Source organism: Berghia stephanieae, chromosome 4, assembly GCF_034508935.2.
Source record: "Berghia stephanieae isolate SIO BIC M18660-M18661 chromosome 4, UCSD_Bste_1.3, whole genome shotgun sequence".
Taxonomy (NCBI): Eukaryota; Metazoa; Mollusca; class Gastropoda; order Nudibranchia; family Aeolidiidae; genus Berghia; species Berghia stephanieae.
This window is the reverse complement of record NC_088363.1, coordinates 67,614,194-67,639,767: the sequence shown is the minus strand read 5'-3', so window position 1 is coordinate 67,639,767 and position 25,574 is coordinate 67,614,194. Positions and strand designations below refer to the sequence as shown.

General features: G+C 32.4%; 1 protein-coding gene across 2 annotated transcripts; it reads right to left on the bottom strand.

Moving 5' to 3' along the window:
* Positions 1–739: 739 nt before the first annotated feature.
* Positions 740–25,574, bottom strand: LOC144971091 (uncharacterized). Of its 2 annotated transcripts, none has more exons than XM_078911478.1 (18): positions 25,473–25,574; positions 23,195–23,294; positions 22,028–22,113; positions 21,505–21,566; positions 19,757–19,905; positions 19,059–19,201; positions 18,439–18,501; positions 17,069–17,144; positions 15,927–16,096; positions 14,457–14,645; positions 13,277–13,395; positions 12,179–13,028; positions 11,879–12,002; positions 8,724–8,813; positions 8,130–8,312; positions 6,893–6,991; positions 5,441–5,576; positions 740–4,864 (listed from the first exon to the last, which is right to left on the bottom strand). In XM_078911478.1, exons 2-18 carry the CDS (start codon positions 23,229–23,231, stop codon positions 4,801–4,803), a joined length of 2,640 nt encoding a protein of 879 aa, XP_078767604.1. In that variant the 5' UTR covers positions 23,232–23,294; positions 25,473–25,574; the 3' UTR covers positions 740–4,800. The 2 variants fall into 2 exon arrangements, with proteins under 2 accessions (XP_078767604.1, XP_078767603.1); XM_078911477.1 differs by lacking the exon at positions 25,473–25,574 and adding an exon at positions 24,708–24,900.

Here is a 25,574-nt window from a genome sequence, read left to right as displayed (position 1 = left end):
ATTAGACCTTCTAATGTGTGCACTTCAGTGTAATCACAATAAACCTAAGAAAAAAAGCTAAACTTAAAAGAATGTTTTTTAACCCGAAAAAAAAAACAGGATTAAAAAAGAAAAACAAAAGAAAACGAAATAGGCTACATTTGAAATATGTTATTTTTTCTCTCATTTTGACCGTATTTTAACAAACAGCTTAGCTCTTTTTTCTCCAAAAACTCGTAGATTCCGCATACGGACCAACCTACCTGACTGATACCGACCTTTTAAGTATTCTCGAGATGTTCAAAGATACGCTACATACTAACACAGGGGTATCTTAATTTTTTTTTTAATTCCCCATTTTTTAAACTATATTTTTTTTTTTTGGAAAGTAATAAATACATACATAGTCTGACTGAGTCCATCGGTCGATAATAATAATAATAATAATAATAATAATAAATAATAATAATAAGAAGAAGAAGAAGAAGAAGAAGAAGAAGAAGAAGAAGAAGAAGAAGAAGAAGAAGAAGAAGAAGAAGAAGAAGAAGAAGAAGAAGCACGAGTAGGAGGGTGAGGAGGAGGAAGAGGAGGAAGAGTGGAGGGAGGAGAAAACGAAGTAGAGACATACAAATATCAAAAAGAACAAAGTGGAAATAACAAGGATTATAATTTTGATGATAGCAATTGAATATGATGATGATAATGATGCTTATGGAAATGGGAATTCTAACGATCACGTTTAAAAAACCACAAGGAGTCATTTTAAAATATAACCGTTTTCCTTTTTATTTTAAATATAAAATTCCCCTCATTCAAGATTAAAGCGTGTATTATAAAACTAAACTAAGAAATTTTGAAAACATACCCATATCTAAGTAAAGCAAATCAAACAGCAAGAGTAATTGACATATTAGAAGGACTTTAAACTAGTACCAACATTTTTGTTAAATTGTTAAATATCCTCAGTAAAATCAAATCAAGATGGTCCATCCACCAAAGGCTCACAATGATTTAAATCCAAAAAACAAAGCAGACAAAAAGAGACCGGAAGTAGACGATAGAAGAAATGAACCTCTGTACCAGTTTGAGATGAACATCTTCACCAAATATTTACCGAATAAGAAAATACCTTTGTGTTATCACAAACAATACATTTCTAATACATATAAAATAGCATAAAAACATAGATCTAACAGAGAGATAATTTACAAGGACAGAAAATCATCTCCGATAAAAAAAAAAAAAGTTCATGACATCAGTATGGCCAATGTCATGTTGTGATCGCAAACCCAGGATGTTCTCTCGCACCTTGTGACAAGAATACTCAGTCAAAGGAGAGGTGAAGAGATAGTCAAAATGTTGTATTTCTGTACGTATAACCACCCAAGGAAAAATGAAACGAAGAGGATCATTTCATAGAGGTAAATAAAAGTTGATTCAAATCTGTCCTTAAGTATGATTTGAGACCTCATTAAGTTCCACTCAAACACAAGGTCATGATCCTAACAAGAGGGTTACACTCAAGTGTTAACACATTGTAGTGCATTAACATAAGTATAACTACACACGCATGTAGAGGAGAGATAGTTTACGGGGAAAAAAAAAACTTCACCCAACATTTACCCCCCTCAAAAAATCGAAATTGAGCCACACATTAGATGAACAAGAACAGGTAGCTAGCGCATATAAAGGAATTTAAAAAAAAAAAAAAAAGATATAGGAGTAAGCATTGTGCACAACGCCACTACCACATCGTCTCATTCTTCTGTAGTGTTTCATTCATCCTGTTTGTTGATAAAGGGGAAACCCGAAACGTCCATTCTATCTGTTTTCGTAATTAAATTGAAGCTTACATTCAATTTCACATTGATATTTATTTCTTCGAGCTTCAAGCAGCAACATTTACAATCCCACCATGGAAAGTAAAAGGACCCAACCTATCAATAAAAAGTGTGTACAACAAAAAATATAATGTTATAAAGTAAGAAATACAGTTAAATCTTTTGGCTTGATTATAATTTCAGAGCTGCCTATCTGAAATTTCAAAAATTTGTAGTTTCCAAGAGGAAAAAAAGAAAAATTCAATTTAAATAGCTTTAAAAATGAACAGTTTTCTCTCAGCATGGTCCAAAAATGCTCCAAAGTCAACAATATAGATTCTAAGAAGCTAAAATTTCCTATTCAACAAGATTTATTGAGTCAAAGAGACCTTTGCAGCTTTGTAGCTGGAGACAAAAATTCGTATTTCTACGAATTTTTCGTAGTACTAGTCAGGTCTGTAATTCAACAAGGAAGCTGTTTTTTTCTTAATTAATAATGTTAGAATCAAGAAAAATAATGATTCAATAATTTCAAAACAAGCAACAATTCAATGATATAAAAAAAGTATAAACAAAAACCATCACTTAAAAAAAATAAAATGATACGCCATACATGAATTTTAAATGATATAAAAGTTTGAAAAATATACCAATCAGAAGAAAGACTTTAGAGAAAACATAATATCAAGATTGCATGTAACAACAGACCTCTCAGAATTGAGATTCAAGAGAATATAGAGCCAATTATTTATTCTATCACAACTCTAAATCGGTGATTACAATACATGCTTTATGTAACTCATAAAACAAAACTCATCCTAGACCTGTTTGATTTAGTCAAGATACTATCTTATAATAGTCAACATTAATGTCTCTGTTGGTAAAATGGATTTAATTTCATCACATTTTAATTTTATTCATTTTTTAAGTTTGTTTTTTCTGGAGGAAAGGAGGGAGAAATGGCAGATTATTTATAAAGAAAAGCTTTTGTCAAACTTGCTATGGCGATAATTTCTATGAGTGTTTTGTGAACATAAAGTTGTTTTTTTTCCCACATATTGCCACTTTATACATCAGTCACCGCCCACCACAGCAAACAGGCAGTTTGGAACAATACAGCCATTAGACTTGTTTTAACAACCAATCACAGTGTCTAGTCCCAGGTGATATTAGCATTTCTCAGTCCTGATACCAGTACTACTAATTCCCGATATTACTTGGCTTTCAACAAATATGCTAACAAGAAATGCTCTCTAAAAGTCAACTACTACAAGCGAGACTGTCTAACTTCCTTTCCTTTGCAAGCTGCCTGGACAATCCCTGAACCGAGACTGAGTGTCAGTAGATGAAATTGAGATTTTTTATCCCTCTGTTTCTCTATTTTTCCTATATTATATGCAATTCCAATGCGCAGCTTGTCATTCTCGGGAAATTATTCGAAATGTCAGTACCAATATTACAGATACAAAGTCTTGATACCTCTCGACACTAGTTAGAAGAAAAAGAAGAAGAAGAAGAAGAAGAAGAAGAAGAAGAAGAAGAAGAAGAAGAAGAAGAAGAAGAAGAAGAAGAAGAAGAAGAGAAACATCAAGTGAGTACAGCATGATTGATCAACTTGAAAGGAACTCACTCCAAACTAAGAGGAAAGCAGCACGCCTGACCATGATGTATAAGATAAAGAACAACCTAGTGGCTATTTCAAATTCTGACCTCCAAACACCAACACGAACATCTAGGACTTCCCACAATGACAGTTTTATTCCCCTGACATCCACCAAAGACCTCAGAAAATTCTCATTTTACCCCAGAACCATCAATGATTGGAACAATTTACTGCAGGAAGCTACATCTGCACCCACTTTAGATTTATTTATAGAGCTTCTAGATCACTGCTGCATTTTCAACTTAATGCTATTGCTCATGTCAAAGTTTTCATGAGTGAAGGTGGCCACTAAAGGAAGAGTCAGATTCTAGTTCAGTCTCAGTCAGCACCATATTGGCGATGAGACTAGAACACTCAATGCATTACTCAAGGTCAACAATATTCAGTCACATAATAATGGTAGAGAATCATGACTCAGATATTTTTCACATTTGAAGTTATACAACTCTTCAATGAAGGCATTTATATTTTTTAACTCAAATGTTACAAGTTAAGCTTAAAATTCAATTTGGAATTTGGAGCATTGGGTAAACACGACAGGTCACAAATAGACATTGCTCTTATTCCCCGCCCACTCCTCCCCATGGTAACCTAACTTAAAACATGACAAATGAAAATCTTATGGATGCCTAAAGTCTACAAATCATTTTTAAATGGGATCAAAACTAACAATTTTAATGTACAAAGTATTCTTGGTAATTTGTGTAATCCGTTTAAAATGAGACAAATTTGCCTTGATGAACTTGCTGTTCATCGTTAATGATCAGCCCATGTTAAACTCAAAATAAAACGGGTATCTTCAATCCATATGCTATACCCTCTAAAAGTATTTAAGTCTGCTGCAATGTGTGCGTACACATCTTGGCTGTGTGCTAACACAGTGATGTTGAACACATGCTATTTATTGCACTGCAAGAGAATGAAAACCAAAGTTTTTATCTTGAAGGGCTTAATGAATGATTATACACACAGATGCGCAGCTAAAATAAAAAATAAAAAATGTTACAGGATTTCATTGCTATCAGTAGCTCAAAAAATAAAGAAAATAAAAAAATAAAACAAGCTTGAATTTGAAAAAATACATCATTAATATATAGAAAAATAGTAATTTAAAGAGAGAAAATAAAACGTAAAGGTTTGTCCTATATTTGTGGTAAAACAACATTCACAAAAAGTGTATACAAATATTTTTAGATTTCAAATATCCATCCTTTTTTGTTCTTTAAAGCAGACAAATTATATTCAGATCACCTGAGATAATTAAAGCAGGATTTATAAAGGACAAAAATAAAATGAATGCAAGCAACAGACAATATCTTTCCAATCATCGGACAAAATCTAATCAAGATAATTCCCTTGGTTTGCATCTAAGAGTTCTTCCAACTTCGTCAATTTAAATTTTCTGAAAAGAAGAAGAAAAGAGAGTGAAGTGTATTGAGAGACATCTTAAAAAGCCCAAAGAAATGCATCGTTCAATAATTCTGTAAGTGATTATTTAAGAAATGAAAAGAGAAATAATTGAACTGAAACATGATAAGAATGAAAGAGTAATGATACTATAAACGAAGCTACTGATAGTAATTTTAAAAAAGATAAAAGAAAGTAGTCCTTGAGAGCCATTTGGCCCATGGAGCCGGAATTCATGCTGGTTCCTATAGCGAGAAATGGACAAAAGCAATTGCTAGCTTTTCTTTGGATAAGAAACCAGTCAATCGCAAAGTACTTTCTGCCAGATCCAGCTACCCATTCACTGCTGAGTGGACAGGGAGGTCAGAAATAATTCTTGACTGCACCCAGGATCAATCTCAGTCCCTTTGCATGTGAAGCATGTGCTCTACCAACAGAGCTGTAGGGACCCCTTAGTATTTATAAAAGTGATGGACAACGGATCAACATTTAAATTGTTATTTAAAATGAGTTTTACTTTTAAAATTTCAAACAAAAACGGACATACTATTATATTTGAAAAAAGACTCACCTGGCTATGAGTACACCTTTGGAGTGTACAATGAAACCACGTAATGCATTACTAGCACTCGCTGAGGTCTCTATCAAATCAAAGTAGGACTCAATTATTTTCTTTCTATCTTCAGGGGCTTTGTTGACATCGAAGGCTGTTTGAAATAAATAAGTCCAGATTTGTTTGGGTTTTTCTTAAATATGCACATATAGAGATATAGTACATTTCTACAATTTACACCATGCTATTATAAATCAATAAAATAATTTAAATTCCCTTTATTCATCCACAGGATAAATTTTCCGTTAGGTTCTATCCCTCACTCTGGATCAGAACGAGGTAACCCAGGCCTTAGTGGCAATGCATTACAATCATTCATGAGAATATCAGTAAGTAAAGAATTGATTCATGCCAGTTATAACACTACTAAAGAGACTCATAATAGCTGAATTTGAAACTTTAAAAAATAGTTAATGGTTGACATGGCAATGCAGCTTTTTTTCGTCCAGGCTCCATAAAACGTTCCCATTACATGACATAGTTTTTTTTCTTCTGGAGTATAATAAAATGTTCACATTATATTATTGCAGTGTTTTGTCACCTGGGTCACATAAAACCCATTACATTGCAGTAATTTTATTTTTGTTTGAGCCACATAAAAAAGTTAACATTACATTGTGATGTTTTGTTTTTTTCTTCTGATCCACATAAAAATTCCGCATTACATTTCAGCAGGTTTTCTTTTTATTCGAGGTTACATTAAGGATGCCAATGATTGTAACTAAGCAGGATTACTCAAATTACTGATTCAGGAAAAGGTTTTTACTTAACATTCTTCGTGATCTAACGAATGACCTATAACTTAAAGCCCATCTCTGATGTAATATGAAAATGATTAAGTGGACACTGAGTAATCATTTCAAATGAAAATACAACTAAAATGGACCAGGTTGAAATGATGAAGACAAAGAGCAGAACATCAAATGTGTTCATTCATAATAATAATAATGGATCTCTCTCAATTAACTTCTCGACTAAATAAATATTTCATTTGCATTGTGCTTATCTAAAGTTAAACCATGATCTAAGTGTATTTGAGTATTCATTTCTCTTCGTTGATGATGTAATTTAGTGTGAGCAGTGACAGATTAACCCTGTTAAAGTGCTTATAAAATGTTTTGATAAAAACAACATTGTTTTCCATGACTAGATCATTCAATTTTCACATCCTTCTACGATTGGACTGTGGTGACATACATGTAAAAAGCCTTTCTTACCACCAAGATGATAGTATATCAGAACCCAAGGACCTAATCTTCGGGCAAAAATCTGCCAGTTGCATTATGATGGCACCACAACAACACACACTATACCTTGTAATTTATTCTCATTATAACACACATATAAGGATAAAGAGAGAGACATGTAAATTCTAATAGTAATTATGAATATCAACAACCATATCCTTACATTTACACTGGACAAGAAAGGTTAAGAACTGTGACAGCATTGGAGTTTTCACCAGCATTTCTTGCAGATCTTCCATTGATTTAACCAAGCTATTGAGACCTGAGAAAAAAATAAAAATTATAAAACTATAGATGGAAGGGAGTTGACATCACTCACCTCTTTGTTGTTGATTTGAGACAGCCATTTTAAAAATTAGTTTTCACTAAATTACATCAATCATACTATGTACACTCAAGGTTACACACAGTTTTGTGTTTTGGTACATTATATCCGACTGGCGGATGTTGTGAGTATTTTACCTAACCACTTAGCAACAATAAAAGGAGATAAGGCTTATAAGTCATGATGAGACTGAGGATTGCGAAACCAAACAAATATTTTTAGAACATACATCAACTTATTAGAAATCAGAATTAAACTGCAGACCTGGCAAAATGACGTGCGGCTATGTGGTCTAGTGGTATGACACTCGCTTTCAGATCGGAAGATCCTGGGTTCGAGCCTCGCTCTGCGCATAGTTGAGCCCTTGGAAAAGACTCTTTACTCACATTCTCTCACCGTACTCAGGTGTAAAATGAGTACCTGGCCATTAACAGCATTGTCTCCGTCAGAAAAAAATTGAAATGTCGCCTAACAGATAAATCTTAGCAACGCCACTTCCACATCATCTCATTCATCTGTAGTGTTTCATTCATCCTGTTTGTTAATCAAGGGGAAACCTGAAAGTCCATTCCATCTGTTTTGGTAATTAAATTGAAGCTTACATTCAATTTCACATTGTTATTTATCACTTTGCAAATAGTATTTCATTTGGTCTTGCCCATATCATATATCATGTAATTTTTGGATTGCCACGCAAAATTTCACTGGGATACAAACAGATTGTTTAACTCACTCAATCCTAGAGATTTTTGCTACTTTTGAAAATTGGAAAAATGTATTAAAAATGAGCATGTACATAGATAGTTTTATTCAATACCATTAACATGTAAAAACTAAAAACATTATCTTTGATACTACGCCTATAATTTGTCTCAGAAAAATGTAATAAATAGGCATGGGGTAAAAGAAAAAGTAACCCGGGTAAACTACAGATATAGTCGGTGCTAGGATTGAGTGAGTTAATGACACAGGCTTGTGGATATGAATTGTGAAATGAACCATATTTACTTTGTCAGTCTTATTATTTAAAACAAAACAGGTAAAGTAAAAAGTGCTGAATGAATTTTTTACCTACCATCTAAACATCCACACCAGTGGTTATTTGCCATTGTCCAAACATCTTTAAACTCATGAGCAATGTGCAATGACAAACCATTAACCCTGTGATGTTTTATGACATAAAATGACAAAAGGTAATCGATGACTGACTTGAAATACCGTGACCTTGAGTGTTTGATACGATGGAGAGAAGAGTTGCCTGGGGGAAATATTATAATAATAATAATAATAATAATAATAATAATAATAATAATAATAATAATAATAATAACAATAATAATAATAATAATAATAATAATAATGATAAAAATAATAATATAATAATAATAATAATAATAATAATAATAATAATAATAATAATAATAATAATAATAATAATAATAATAATAATAACAATAAAGTACTCTTCTATAGCGCCAAATGCTGAAAGCTCAAAGAGCTTTATTATCCAATACCCAATGTAAATTTCCAGAAGTTTATAAATAAAGTTCATCTTATCTTATATGAAATGTTGAAGACCAGCTGTATTTCACAATTATGTGACTATGATTGCAACTGAAAAGCAGGGCACTATCAAATTATTTAAAAATCTATAAGGAAGTAAACTTACGTTTTCTGCTTTTCTTGTAGAACCTGAGAGCTACCAAAGACACCTCTATAACTTTAAGGCACATTAGAGGAGGAGGATTTGGCATGTTAACTGGTGATAAATGATGAGAGAATAATGTGAATAATGCTACATTAATATTAAGGAGAATTGAGAGGATTTGAATCAAATCAGTCTTCATAAGTAACGGAAGTGTGTGTGAAGATTTGCGTGGTTGTTTTGAATGCACTGACTGGAATGTTTTTATCGAATCATGTGATAGTGTGGATGAGCTGAATGACTGTGTGAGTGAGTATTTAAAATTCTGTGAACAGCTAGTGTCTTGTAAAAAAGAAATAAAATATTATCCTAACAACAAGCCTTGGATAACAAAAGATCTAAAACTTTTATTGAACCAAAAGAAAACTCTCTATACTAGTGGAAACAAAAAAGATCTGAAAACAAAACAAAAAGAGATAAAGAGGGTAATATCTAGTTGTAGAGACAAGTACAAAAATAAAATTGAAAAATGCTTTTCTTCTGGGGATATACGGGACACGTGGCGGGGGCTTAAAACTGCTGTGAACTATAATCCAAAGCCCACGATTATATCAGAAGATATCGAAATTGAAACTTTAAATAAATTTTATTCACGTTTCGACACAGCAAACAAATTTGATATTGAAAATGAAAAACATAAATTAGACAGGGCTTTGGAAGATGAAATGGCTGTTGAGGTCAGTGAAGAGGAAACGAGATTCGTATTTTCGAAACTAAACGAGAGGAAGGCTGCTGGGCCGGATGGATTGAAAGGAAAACTATTAAAAGAATGTGCCCACCAGCTTTCCCCCATTTATACACATATTTTTAACTGGTCCCTCCAATGCGTTTCAATCCCTGAAATTTGGAAAACTTCGAAAATTATTCCTGTTCCAAAAAAAGAAAAACTTGAAACTATGAACGATCTCAGACCTGTTGCACTGACTTCAATAGTCATGAAATCTTTAGAAAAACTTGTTCTTGTTAAAATTAGGAATCAGTTTATGCCATTGAGTGATAGTCATCAATTTGCTTACAAACCAGGACGTGGCGTAGAGGATGCCATTTTGCTGTTTACAAACAACATCTACAGGCATCTAGATCACGCTAGGAGCTATTGCAGATTGCTTTTTGCAGATTTTTCTTCAGCGTTCAATACAATGCAACCTCAGTTGGTTGTTCAAAAATTGACTAGTCTGAATTTAAACAAGTATATAATTGCTTGGGTGCTCGAATTTCTTACGGAGAGAGCACAATATGTTCAATTAGGGCAAAACAAATCTTCCTGTATAACTACAAATACTGGCGCTCCTCAAGGTTGTGTATTGTCCCCTGTATTATTCACAATATACACGAATGACTGTAGAAGTCAAAACCTGAGTGTACCTTTAATAAAGTTTGCAGATGACACCGCTCTTCAAGGCCTCATAACAAATGGCAACGAAGTGGCTTATAGGCAAGAAATTGATAGATTTGTGTCTTGGTGTGATGCCCACCACCTAGAGCTTAACATAAGCAAGACAAAGGAGCTAGTGATTGACTTTAGGAGAGTGAAGGAACCGATAGAACCGTTAAAATTAAAGGACCAATTCGTCCAGCGAGTTCCTTACTACAAATACCTTGGTGTAACGATTGATGACAGGCTCAAGTGGGATGAACACTTGAAAATAATTAGGTATAAGATGTGCAGACGTACATATTTTTTATCGAAACTCTCTCAGTTTAGAATAGATAAAACCCTCTGCACATTATTTTATAGAGCAGTAATCGAAAGTGTTTTGTCATTTTGTATAACAGCTTGGGGAGGCAATTGCTTAGCAGTGGAAAGGAACAAAATAAATTCAAATATTAAAAAATCCATTAAACGCTATATAAATGATGTTGACGATGTAGATCTTTTATACGAGAAATTTTGTATAAATAAAATAACTAAAATATTAAATGACCAGTATCATCCACTAAGACCATCAATTATTATGTCAGAAAGAAGTGGTCGCCCTTTCTCTATTTCAACGAAAACAGAGAGACACCGAAAATCTTTTCTGCCGTCCAGTATTAGGCTTTATAACAACAAGCAATAATCATTTTATATAATTATTTCTCATTTTTACTTTTTAAAAATATAAATATTAATTTATTAATTTATTTGTTTTGCAATCTTTTCAATTTTCAATTTATAGTGACAGTTTTAACTATTTTACAGTGTTGAAATTATTCATATTATAAAGCGCAGCTCTGGTTATAGAGCTGCTCCTTTTTTTATATATATACATCCTATTTCCATTGTATTTTTATCTTATGTGTAAATTATAACACGTCTGTACAAAAAATTTCCTTTTTGGGATGCAATAAAGTATTATTATTATTATTATTATTATTATTATCATAAGTAGATAATCAGAAAATATGAAACACTAGAATTGTATTCAGACATTAAGTCCAATGAGCCATATTCAATTTAGGAATTTATTTCATTCAATGATATCTGTCATGGATATCTTTCTCCTCTTTAGAGCAAGCATTTTATTGTTCTGCGTGAATTTTCAATACTACGCTTTGTTTGTGAGATTTTTCCACTCTAAAAAAATATAATATACCATTATTTCAAAACAAGGATTATTCTGTTGACTGCCATTCTTTGAAATGATACATCTTCAAGATGTTTTATGCTGTTATGTTATGTGGAACAAAAATGTTATAACTTTATCTGATCTCATTCTTGACCGGCACTTAATTAATATTATATGAAATCTCTATTTCATTTAACGTATTGCATTCTAGTCAACCAATCAATTAAAATATGTTTCCATTTTGATCCAGCTACACAACAGTTTTATGTTTTTTCGCACAGTTTCTGCTCCTATGATACGACCCTTATAAAAAAAGCCCAAAAATAACCAACAAAATCTCTCATATTTGTATGAAAATAATCAAAGCAACTTAATCATTGTTAAGTTGTATAGGTTTGTATGTTTTTTTTTTTCAAAAAAAAAAAATTTCCCTCATGCATCTGTTTTGTGGTTTTGCATAGCTTCTCTCTTTTTTTTTTTTCTTCATTCTGTCAGTGTTGTTTATTCTAATCCATATCATTTCCTTGTTTTTACTTTCATTATTTATTCTCAATCCCATTGTATACTTACCCAAATTAGGCACAGATAAAATGGCAATTTCAAAAAAATCCAATAAGCACAGAAGGGTGGAGGCTACTTCAGCATTCTCAGTGAACAATAGTCTTATTACTTCCAAGGCATTAACTGTTGTTGACTGGAAAATAAACAAAGTGACTGTTCAACAAAACAAGAGTCAAATGGAAAATCTTTTGGCTAAATGCAATTCAAACGAAAAAAAAAAAAGGAGTATGAAAGTAAAAACTTGATAAAAACAACATTTCCCTTAGACCATTTACATCAATAGACAGCAAAAATGACCAAAAAGCTCACCTCTGGTGATGAAGAACTCTTGCCAGCCAAGGTTTGTGATGTAGACTCTTCCACAAAATTGACGATAGTCTGGAAGGCGTCACACTCAACCATAATCTTGACAGCCTCTTTGTGATTTACCAGGAAACAATAGGATGGCAACAAGAACCCCAAGATATCATTGGGTGAAAGTTTCCATGCATCACATTCTTTCTTTTCTTCATCAGAACATTCCACATCGTGTTTCATTCTTTTTACTTGTCTGGCTATGGATCGCTGTCTATTCCTTTGAATTGCTGATTTGGCATTCTCTACTTTAACCTGTTCTTGATAAGCAAGAAATTCTTCAACATTTTCGTTGCTTATAGAAATATTTGTTTGGTGAAGAGCCGGATCACTATCCTCTTTCAGTTTATTTTTGTTATTATCAATTTTTTCTTCACCCGAAGAGTGTGTCTCCAAATCAATTACACCACTATCTGTCTGTGCCTCAGATCGACTGTTAGGAACAAAAAACAATGAAGTTCTCAAATCATTACTCTTTTTAGTATCTACAAAAGCGGACTTCACAGAGCGATTTCGATGCTTCCATTCGTCAGACTCTGCTTGCCGAGGAGTATCTGAATCATTCAAATAGACAGTCTCATCAGAATTTTGTACTTGCTCTGCCCCATTCACATCAATTGAAAAATTCATTTTTTGCTTCTCATCAATATTTTGATCAGTGTTGCTCCTTGCACTAGCTAAAGGACTGTTTTCCACACCATCTTCATCAATTGAATGTAATGACATCATTTTGATGTTTTCCAAAGCACCTTGCATCACGTTCTTTACTTCCATTTTCACATCGTCTGAATATTCCACATTTTGGCTGGAAGAAAAATGAAGAGGATTAAAAATTTGTAGGAAAAAATATTTTAAGCAATTCTGAAAATGTTGCGAATTATAGCTTCTGTTAAAACTTATAGTTTGAAAGAATGACATCTTTACAATTCTTTCTATTTTGGATTTCTATTAATTATTGCACCTTATTCTGACTTGATAGTATCAGCATCACAATGCATAATAATCCAATCCAAAAAAAAATTAAAAATTTATTAATATCTGCATATTCCTCACCACAAAAGGTTAAAGAAAGGCAACAGTTTAAAGAGAGTCGGGGAAGGATCCTCTGTGATTTCCGACAACATGGCAGCTAGAACTCTAACAGATATGAGAACAACACTATGATTTTTTGGCTGAAAAAGATAAAAAATAAAATTGAATAACTTTTCATTTTTTGGTGTAAATTCATACCCTTGTAAAAGTATCTAAAAGACATCTCAAATTTTCTGATGTTGGAAATTCGACATATGTGCATAATTGGCATCAAATGTACATATTTAACAGGAGGGTCCCGACAGCTCAGTTGGTGGAGCACTCGCTTTACACTCTATGGGACCGTGATCGATCCTGGGTTAAATTGAGATTTTTTCTGATCCCCCTGTCCACCTAGCAGTGATTGGATAGCTGGGTCTGTTAGATCTAGCAGAAAGTACTTTGTGATAAACTAGCATCCTATCCAAGGGATAGTAAGCAATTGCTATGGTCTATTTCATGCTAAAGAAACTGGGTAAACTCCAGCTCCATCGGCCAATTGGCTTTAAAGGACTACTACTTTTTGTACATGTTTGACACCTGACAGTAGATCAATCACTTTCTTCATGAATTTCTGACTTAAATAGCCATGGGTCGTGCTATTTGAAATTGGTCATTATCAATTAGTGTTAGACAAAAGACTGACACTGACAACATTTATGGGTGTGGTTATATCCTGTGATAAATGGATTTTTTAAAAATAAATTAATTTATCTTATTTTTTGAAAACTTCAAAAAATGAGCCCATAAACGAATCCATTGTTTTGGTTTGTAACAAGCAAGAAAGGTTCTGTTGGGTGACTATGATTACAAAATGATGGTCTTTGCAGTATCCTTGGATAAGGAATATGACCTCTCAAATGAGGTGTAAAAGGGTGAATTCATTTAGGTAGTGATGGATATTGTGAGTGTTAAACCATAAGGGGATCTCAAGAGTCGTCTTGTGTTGTGTGATATTGAATTTAGCTTCATCTGGCTGGGGGAGTAAACGAAGCATTTAAGATGGAAGCACACTGGGCACAATAAAGCTTTGAAATGTGCAACAACTTTGCGAATATTCATTTATCCGTTCTTTTAGAATTCAATTTTGAAAACACTTTAGTGAATAATAAATGACCAGCCCACTAAGAGCAGAGCACAAGATGAGAAAAATATTACATACCAGATCAACATCTTGACTAGCAATGCTGGAAAGGAACTCCATGACAGTATTGCTAATATCCACCAACTTCCTGTACAGTAGAATGATGGTGTCTGTATCTGCTGACTCTCCGAAATCTCCACACACAAATTGCACCAGGTCTGAGAGTAATCGGTAGACTTTATTCAGCCTTGAAAAACGGCTTGATGCCTTTCAAAATTTTAGTAGAGTAAAGGGAAGAGAAATGGGAATGGAAAAACACAAATGTTTATTATGATGAGTGCATTAACAATTTTTTAAAATTGTTTGAGACCTCAAAACCTTTTAGAGTTATAAGTCTATAATTATAATCACATAATTGATAAGGTTTGTAAACAGTTAGCAAATTCATAAAATAATCAAGACAACAATTGGCATACAGCCTTTTGAGTGCATTTCAACAAACCAGTTTATGACTTTTCTAAGCAGGCAACAACTTCAAAGAGTGATAATTTCAAAACATTTTTGGGTAGCAAAAAAGAAATTTAAAAAATCCTATTGTTTAGTCAAATTTGTCATTCAATGAATAAATAAGTGACAGATCAAAGTAGGATTTAAAGCTTGTAATAATAGAAATGTTACAATCAAAGATAACAAGACATAAACTGTTGAACTTATAAGCCTAACCATTTGATTCCAATAACACTTCATCCTATTGCATTGCCAATTTTAGGCGTCGTTAGTTTTTAAAAATCAACATTGAAGACCAGGGAAACATTAAACACTCAAAATGGATATGATTGAATTCAGAAGACATTCACAACTTTCTTGTAATTTTGGTGAATATATTACAATTAAATCATTCAACCTCTAGAAGAAAAAAAAATATCTTTTTAATTCAATCATGAAGGTGTTACGGCCTTACATCAAAATTTCCTTGTAAAATTTCTGCTTGAGACAGTAATGCATAAAAATGCATCTAAAATTTCTGCACTATTCATGAGTTTTGAGCAGAATGAAATGGAATTTTAATTCTTATGCCTTCTCTATGAAAAAAATAAAGATTGTGAATCCCAATGAAAAAACACTTAAAATCAAATTCTGATGATTACCATTGGACCCTTTTTTTATTTCAAGTATTAAAAATAAACTGATACTTGATTTAAAAAAAAAAAATAAATAAAAGCCAATAGATATTAGTTAGTTAGCTTCATTTGATAAATCAAAATCTTTCAATTGAATTTCATGTGAAAATCTAATCATGTGGTAAGTTTCAACTTAAAGCAGATTCAGAAATAAACATTTTAAAAACAACAAAGACAAACTTTAGAAATAGAGACCAATATGACTGAGCAAATATTTTTCAACACAATCTCAGTTTAAAACAATAAAATAATTACATAAAATCTCTATACAATTTTTATCTACTTTCAATTGATCAATTTTGTAAACTAAAATTAAATATTTTTTTTTTTTTGACAGACATAAAGTGTGGAAGGAAAAAGCTCTTACATTACTGGGTCCAATACCATCCAGAAGCATGTAGACTTCCACAGTCACCCGAGCCACAACCACTTTAACTAAATTAACCCTGTCCAGTCCATCAATGTTGAGTAGATCACATCCAAAGTGACTAACAAGGGCCACAAATAGGTAGAAAAACACTTCACTGTCTTCAGGAGCTGGAAATGTTTGATTCAAAAAAAAGAAAAATGAGATTGCATAATTTTAAAACCCTATTGTTTTGGGTAGCAGATAATTGGTTTATTCTAGTTATAGAATATATTATTTTTCAATTATTATTATTTTTTTTTTTCTTGTGCCAGAGGACAGACAACACCAGGCACCGGTGTAAAAGATTGAGAAAGGGAACTAACTCAAGGAAAGAACAAAAAAAGACTGCAACCTAACTTACACATACAACCAGGGTCTACCCTAAGCCTCAAACAGAAATATAGTTTCTGCAATGAATACATTAGTATTAATAGTATCGGGTGCGCTCAACTCACAAATGTACCTCTGTACAACAAAATCTCTTGGGTTTTTTTTCACAACGAACGATTTGTCTTGACGTAAAATATCAAGTCATTTCAGTGGTTTGAATTTCTTTATTGGGGAAAAACTGTGCTGATCCAGTGGCTGTCTCTGCTTTAATACTGGCAACATGCTGTTGCATTTCCTAAGATGTCTTTGTTAATGTGAACCCAGTAGATTACAAACTTGATTTGGTTGTATTGCTTTGATGTTTAAATCATTATTCATTAATTTTTGTCTAAACTAGACCTGAAACCTATCTCTGTGTATTTCTTGTTCGGTTTTATCAAATAAATGTTTAAAAAACGTTTAATGGTAAAAAATGTTTTTTTATTCATTGTATTCAAAGTTTTTGTATTTAATTTACCTTGCTGACTTGTAAAAACTATATAAAATTTGTCTATCATAACCCCTTCTCTACCTTTTTTGTGAACTGAACATATTTACGGACAATATTGGACTATAGGCCAGCAATGACAATATCACACACAAACAAAAACTCACATATACACAAACACAGTGGAAAATAAATCAGAATCATTGAAAATATTTCTTGCTGCTGCAGTCCCCATTTCAAATCAAAGACATAAAAAAGATTTAACGCAATGTTTGAAGTTTACCTAATTTAACGATGAGTAATTTTCCAACTGTACTGGCTAAATTCCTCACCCATGGACAACTTATTTCAACAGGTACCTGGATTGGACAAAAAATTTTAAATTGTCATATCAATAGATAAATGAAAAAATTAATAATTCATCAATAGTAGCTAACTAAGGAAACTGTCTGCAATTGGTACCTATGGGTTTTGTCAAAGAACACCCTATTAAGGGGCAGCGTGTCTCAACGGGAGGGTCTTTGCTTCGTACGCGATAGGTACCGAGTTCGAATAACAGCTGTACTGTGTGGCCTTGAGCAAGTCACCTCGCTCTAACTCAATATGCGGTGCTGCACTGTGGCTGACACCTGGATTATTCCAGTCTTCCCTTGGAATAGACCCTAGACTAGAGACAAATTTCCCTTATGGGATGAAAAAAGGGAATCTTATTGTTATTTTTTTTTTAAAAAAGATTTTAAGAGCAAACCTTTTCATCCTGAAGAAAATCGAATGCAGTACCCATACACAGTTTGTACTGAACTTTATGTATTTAAAAAATACTCATTTTTAATAGTTTTTAACAAAAGAGCCAAATGAGAGTTGTTCAAGTTTCCATATTTATAGAAAGTTCAATTACAAGTTATCAAGTGAAGTAAGAAATGAGTAAAATAGAGGAAACAAGTCTATAATTTGTGCAGATTGTGGATTAGTGGTTTGAAACGGCTTATGACTTGTTGGTCAAATGTTTGAATACCACTGCGGATGAAACTGGGGGGGGGGGGGGGGGGGGGGTACAAAGTTCAATCATTGAAAGAATTCTCTACTTATATTATCCCATTAGACTCAACTGTCAAATGAGTAGGTCAGCAGTAATACTTTCTCCATCAAAATGAAATTAAAAATTGCCTTACAGACTGCGTGTCTTGTCCTGAATGCACAGCGTAGCAGCTGACTTAAGACCCATTTTTAAACATTTTGAGGGCATTTAGAAGAAACTGAATTACATAAAAGCTCACATATTTTTAAAAGATTTTGTGAACAGGAAAATAAACTATTTTGATGAGAGTTTTAGGATTTTGTCAAAAGTTTGAACTTTCAAATCTCATTATAAGGTCATAGGTCAGCTGGACTAAGAAGCTGGCTATAACATTAAGAACTCAACAATAATTAATGAGTGTTAATTTTCCCTTTTGACATAATCATTAACATCTGACAATTTGATAACACCAGTGTCAGCGCAATAATCTTTGTGTGTTTCATTGTCCAACTAACATCTAGTCAGATTTGCAACCATCAGTTATTTCCCATTAAAACACGTAGACAAAAATAGAGTTATAATAATTTTCAATAAAAAATAAATAGGATTAATCAATGTCTAAAAAATAAAGTTACCATTGAAGTTGACTCAAGAATCATTGTGATAGCCTTGGCATACTCAATCTTTTCTTGAATATCCTGAAAAAAAAAATCAATTCAAAAAATAAATACACAGACAATAGAAAAACTGCTACACAACAATAAAGCTCTGCTTTTAAAAATGCCTCTTTGATCATTTCCTAACATTTTCTTAGGGTCGTTTTCATTTAAGCACATATGTGGAAGGGTGCTAATTTAAAAACATTGCATTCCTAGAGATATCTATTTAATAGTACGCCCATTAACATTGACGACTGATGAAATAATCCAAAAATAATTATCAAAGTGAAAATATTATGATGTTGTTTTCAGCCAAGAGGCAACGGTGACCGACTGCCTCAGACAAGCATTATGTCTACATGAACTAAAAGTTAAAAATTTATTGCAACGCCAAAATGACCAGAAATGTGAGATTTCAATTACTGTCACATTCAGGAGCTATTTCCATTGCCCTCAATAAAATATATATAATTACCCCAAGTTTCATATTATTCTAAATGAATTGGATTTTGAGTATCTATGTCATCCCAACATAATACCATTTTTTGGTCACATGTAAACTGTAATTTTTATCTTCCCCAACAACAGACACTTACCGAGCCAACTTTCATTATCTGAGACACTGTATCCATCACAAAATTCAATTTATCTGAACACAGGTAAAGCGCTCCATTACCTTTCTTTTTCACTATTGTCCCAACTATAGTTAAAGCTTTTGAAATGTCTGGATCTCTCACATCTGCAATAAATACATAATGTAGGTTAAAAAAGAATCAATACATTGAATGCACACATGCAAAGGAAAAAGATGAAATTTACAGATTAAGTTTTCTTGATAAGTTTCTGGATATGGACGAGAAAACATATCAATAAAATCTAAATATTAAAAGACTTGAAGAAAACTAAAGTGGTTACTAGTTTCCCCATTTTAACTATTAACAAAGCTTATCAAATAAAGTAGGATTATGACGAATTTGAATCAATTTAATCTAATTATTTCCCTCTCTTTACCTTCAGTCCAAGATTGAAGGGAGTGGTGAAGAAAAAATAAAAGTGAACAAAAAGATCCATATTTTTGCTTTTCTCAACTTCAGATTCTTGATCAGTATCAAATTTGCAATAGGTTTGATAATATATAAAACGAATGACAATCGTATATATGTGCAGGATACATCTTGTAATTGGCCAGTATCTTGGCCAAGGATTGAAACTCTTACCAGCCAAATCGTGTTACAGATATTGAGATGGCCTTTATTATTATAGAAGAATACTTTCCATGAGTTAAGATACTTACTACCACTTTCATTGATGAATTTAAGAAGAAAATCAAAAGAATCATGGGCCACAAGCAACTCAACACCAGTGGGATGCTCGGCAATATGAAGCAAAACATTCAAGCCGTCTGACTTCATCTGTAGTAAGGTCTTATCTCTCTCTGTGTGCCTGAAGAAATAACAGAGAAAATAAAGTGATATATATAACAATAAACATAATTCATTTCTTTGTTACTGCAACTTAGTGGTTATGCAGCTTATAAATAAATTGTAAAACAGTATATCTAAATGAGGTAAAAAGAGTAAACTAAGTTGATCACACTTGCTCATTGTAATATATTCATTTTATCTCTGCACTATAACCGGATGACAGCTGTAAACACAATATGAAGTAATATGAAGAAGAAGAAGAAGAAGAAGAAGAAGAAGAAGAAGAAGAAGAAGAAGAAGAAGAAGAAGAAGAAGAAGAAGAAGAAGAAGAAGAAGAAGAAGAAGAAGAAGAAGAAGAAGAAGAAGAAGAAGAAGAAAAAAAAGAAAAAAAAGAGAGAGAGAGAGAGTCACCAAAATTCGTGCAACTGAGTACAGGTATCAAAATATAACACAAGACATGATGGAGATTTTTCTGCAGATCCACCACTTAACAACCAGAGTTTTTATTAGAGGAAAATAATTGACATGTCAAAATCAACAGAAAATGTCTGTGAAAATCCCAAAATCTCGGAATTCTGTGGATCCGAGGAAGAATATCATCACTGGTTATTGCAACATGTCAAACAGGAATTCACGTGGTGAACTTCGACACCATAGAGTTAACTCTGCGCCAAAATTTGCCCCCTTGAAGTGTCTTTTAAGACTTAAGAAAAGGAAAAAGCCACTTGAAGATAATTCAGACTGTAGCAGGGGTGTCCTATAATTTCAAGAAAACTTCCTCTTTCAATGTGATCAAGCATTAATGTGACTATTCTTGCTATCCAACAGGGTCCAACCTTTCTGTAACCCAGGATTTCTCGAATGATATATCTATCTCTTCCCTATGAAATCCCAAGCCTTTGTGAAATGTCAGATTGTATTATCCAGCAATTAGCTCGATTAAGTTTGTCAATGTCTGTGATTGATTTGCTGCAGTTGATGCACTTTGTGGACGACCACTGCAAGACTGCTTGTTAATGTTGAGAAGGTGGAGACAGCATCGGTTTCAGTAAAGCCACCTTTGAACTGTTTGAATACCAACTCACGAGTCACCATAAACATGTTTCCCGCCGTATATATGAATTTTACGGGTGTACATCTCTCTGCAGTAAAGATCCCAGTCATATCACATTATCTTTTGTGTGATTTCTTTGACTGACATGTTGGAGTAGGGGTTCTTTCAAATAAGATAAATCAAAATCAAGATAGAGCAACTGAACAAAATTTGGTGACCTATTAGAAGAACAAATTAAATTACATGCATTTTGATGCATAGTTTATACTGGTGAGTTTAATACAATCGGAGATATTCAACAGTCGTCAAGACTTTTCAGACAAGCCTTGTAGTAACAAATTGTTTTATAAGAGTTAATAAGTTAAATTACATTTAATCTTTGAATCCTTAATTCATTGTATGATATTATAACACCTCCAAAGATATATCAATGAAAACACAAGACAAAGTTAAGTACTCTTTCGAATAAGTCAAGAGACACATTAAATGCAAGACCATTTTGTGTATAGAAAAAAAAAAGAAGATAAAATAGTGATATAATTTGGCATACGAAGATATACTTACTTGTTGTTGACAAGCACACTGTTAATCTCCTTGATAAAAGTTTTTATATGAGGATAGTACACCTATGTAAAAAAAAAAACAAAAAGGAAACTTTAATCTCAAATTGTTGTCATAATGTGCAAAAATGTCATCACTCATTGAAAAATAATAAAACAAAATCTAGTTTTCATTTGCAACTCCGCATATCTTCTGTAGTGGGTTTTTGTTGTTTTTGTTGGGCTTTTAAAAAATTTGGTTTGGGTTTTTTGTTTGTTTGTCTGTTTTGTTTTGTTTTTTATATGAATTTGACAATATATGTAATTTAGAATTGCCTAGATTTTTACTATTGGACAAAATCCAAACGATTTTCATCCAAACAAACAAAACAAAAAACAAAGAAACAAAAATTAGGGAAAAAATTTAAAGCGAAAAAAAAAGGCAACAACAAAATGAACAAACAAACAATACAAATAAATATTTTAAGGAATTATGCAGCCTTCATGGAAAAAGAAAAAAATGATCTCCCTTAGTCATAGAAACTTACCACACTTGGTTCCATACATATTGTGGATAACATGCTCAGTGCAATGGATTTGTACAAGTTACTTGGACATTCCTCTGGAAGATTAGCTGCAAAAAAAAAAATAATAATAATTCTAAATGTTATTAATTAATTATTGTACAATTTGAGTGTCTGATAAAAGAACATAGACCCCTCCTAGGCTGATATATTGTTTTATGGAACTACAAATGAGTAACATTTTCCTTTATCTCCATATGCTCTTACACACACACACACACACACACACACACACACACACACACACACACACACACACACACACAAACAAACAAAACAAAAAAGAAATCAGACAGTAGAATATCAATTAAACATATTATAAATTTATAATCAAAAATATATGTAGCCTATTTGCCAAGTGAATCTCTTGCTTTGGAATATCAATCAAAGACTTGCCATTGACAACGATGAATTTTTTACTTCATTTCTCTTTCCAATCTCAGAACAGGGCATGTTTTTAGTTTTTTTATATTTATGATCAAGGACAGAAAAATAAAAAATTAGTACAATTTTGATTTCAATTTTGATCATGTATGTAAGAGGAAGAGATTATCATAAAAGCTCAAAACACATCCTATTTACTATTTAAACTTCAACGTATCATTCTTCATCCCCTGAATGGGTCATAATACAAGAGAACTAAACAATTCCAACAAGTGATGCAATTAGTTTCATTTTAAAAAAATTCATTTTCACGTATTAATATAATCTGGTCTAAATTTCTCATCATAATGCAAAATTTCATAATAGTTGGCAAGCCGTTCACTGATTTGATAATGTAAGTATAAATCTACCGAGTACGTCTTAATAAACACACACTGTGCGTAAAAATCCTACATACATCACTTTTTATAACAATGCAATAAAATAATGTGAATTATGCATTGTTTCCTATATCTTTTATTATTATATTTCATCAATGTGGCCTTAATTCTTCCCATAACAGTCCAAAGAGCTAAATCCTAAACACTATGTTAAGTAGACTGATTTTTCAAGAAATATTATTATAAAATAAAATAATTATTATTATCAACCATAAAAAAAAAAAGACGGTTGAAAAGCTCAAGGTGTATGAGTATGTTAGGAAAGATATGGTAAGTAAATAATCTCCGAAATATTAAAACCACTTACATATTGTGATGAGTTTGGACAAAAACTCAAATCCCATAGCACTGACAACCTTCTCCCTGTCATTGTTGGTAAAGGTATTGAACCTTATGTGTTTTGTTATCTGTGAAAAAGAAAGCACAAAAAAAAAAGAAAAATGTTATGATTGCAGCACTCAACTATAGTCCTTCAAAGTCAGAAGACCCAAGGACCAAAACTTTATCCCAGTTTCTGTTGCATCAAACAAGAAACAGAAATAACTACTTATTACCCTTTCGCTTTGGATCTATACTAATCTATCACTATCGCAAAATAGTTTCCATCAGATCAAATAGATCTAGTTACCCAATCACTGTTAGATGGACAGAAAAAACTGTGCAAAACATCTTTACTATGGCAAATTGTCGAAACTCCAATTCAATAGCTTGAATCCTCATGAAAAAAAATTTGTTTTAAATAACTAGAGAATTTATATTGCGCAATATCAACTAAAAATACTCAAAGCGTTTTACAAGGAGTCCCTAACCAACAGCAACACTTAACACATAGGACACGGCTTTACGCCTGTTAGGTGATAATGATATTACAATTTATTTTCGGACAGAGACAACACTATTAACAGTGGAAATGTGTCTACATAGAGATACAGAGCAATGAACTTTAGCATGAAAAAAGTATACATGTTATACTAAGTACAAGGGGAAATTATAAAAAATATACGCAGGAAATAAAAACACGAAATGCATTTGAAAATAGCAAATTTTCAGCACCAAATAACTTCTGGTATCTTGAACAAATTTTTGGTTGTTTGACACCATTTAAAAGAAAATTGAAAGACGAAATAATTAAAACCAAAAGATCCATGATATTCCTTTTTATTTAAAAAAAAAACAGTTATGCTGCATTTTTTTACTGAACCCCCCAACCCCTCAAAGTGCATGGCAAATTCCAGTCACAACTTTCCGATGGGGTTTAGGTTGGTCACAATTTAGTTCCCACTGCTGCTTTCACTTAACTCCCTATTTTAAACAAGGTCATTTGCACAAATTTCAAGCCTCTGTTTCTGTTGATTAGAAGGCGGTGACAATTTAAAAGAGAGAAAACTGATTGAAGTTGAAGTTTCTTACTTATCTTATTCCATGTCCGATCTGACCCCCCCCCCCCCCCTTCTCTCACACACGTGCACACACGCATACACATAATCTTTCTTTCTCTCCCTCTCTTTCTATCTATCTTTTCCCTATAATTTGAATGTTTTGATTTTGATTTGTAACAGAGTAACAGTGATGTAATGTGACTTGTCAAAACTTTAGGTTTTTGTCTTGGGAATTCCAGCACGTAAGACTAAAATCGACAATAAAAGTAAACGCCCAGTTCTTCGCAGAAAATTTACACGATGACTAAGTAATTCAGATAATATAATCAAGACATGAGTTCTAGATTTTTATAACCAAATAAAGCTGAATTCATGTTAATATCCACAACCGAGCCAGAGCAAAATTATCCCTTTGTTTACACTAGTTACAGTCGGCTGTACCTCTAAAATGGCTGAAAATCTGTCATTGTCTGAAACGGCTTTCTCAAGTAAACTGATACAGTTATGAAGTTCTAACTGAGATTCCTCTTGACGCTTTTTTTCGGCATGAGCAGCATACATTTTCCCATGAAATCGTCTTATATTCAACGACAGCAACGTGAAAACAAGTCCTTTCTCAAAACAAACCGGAAGAATAAACAGACACAAATTTGTTCGAATTGAAAGAAGAGTGGTACTATTTTTTCCTTCGAGTGATTAAAACTTCGCTTTATTACATTGAAATGATGATGATAATGATGATGATGATGATGAGGATGATGATGAGGATGATGATGATAATAATAATGATATTAATGATGATGATAATAAAAATAATAATAATAATAATAATGATAATAATAATAATAATAATAATAATAATAATAATAATAATAATAATAATAATAATAATAATAAGAAGAAGAAGAAGAAGAAGAAGAAGAAGAAGAAGAAGAAGAAGAAGAAGAAGAAGAAGAAGAAGAAGAAGAATATCTTGCAAGGTAGGACACCAACCACTATATGTTTACGAAATTTGGAATGCACTTTGCTGTTACTAAAAAGAGTTTATCTTCAATTGGTCTATTGTTAGCTACCGCCTTATTATACGATTTTCTATTATAATGTTATTTTATTATTATTTTTTTTTTGTTTTTTTGGTGTGTTTGTTTTTACTATGATTAACCGTTTACGGTTTTATTTTTTTTAAAGTCTCTATATCTAAACTACCAATTGAGTTCCGTCTTTCAAAACAAGTGTATAGAATAAGCCACAGGTGGTGTTAATGGCACAGGAAACACTCTCAGTGTTCAAAATAGTAAATCCAAACTA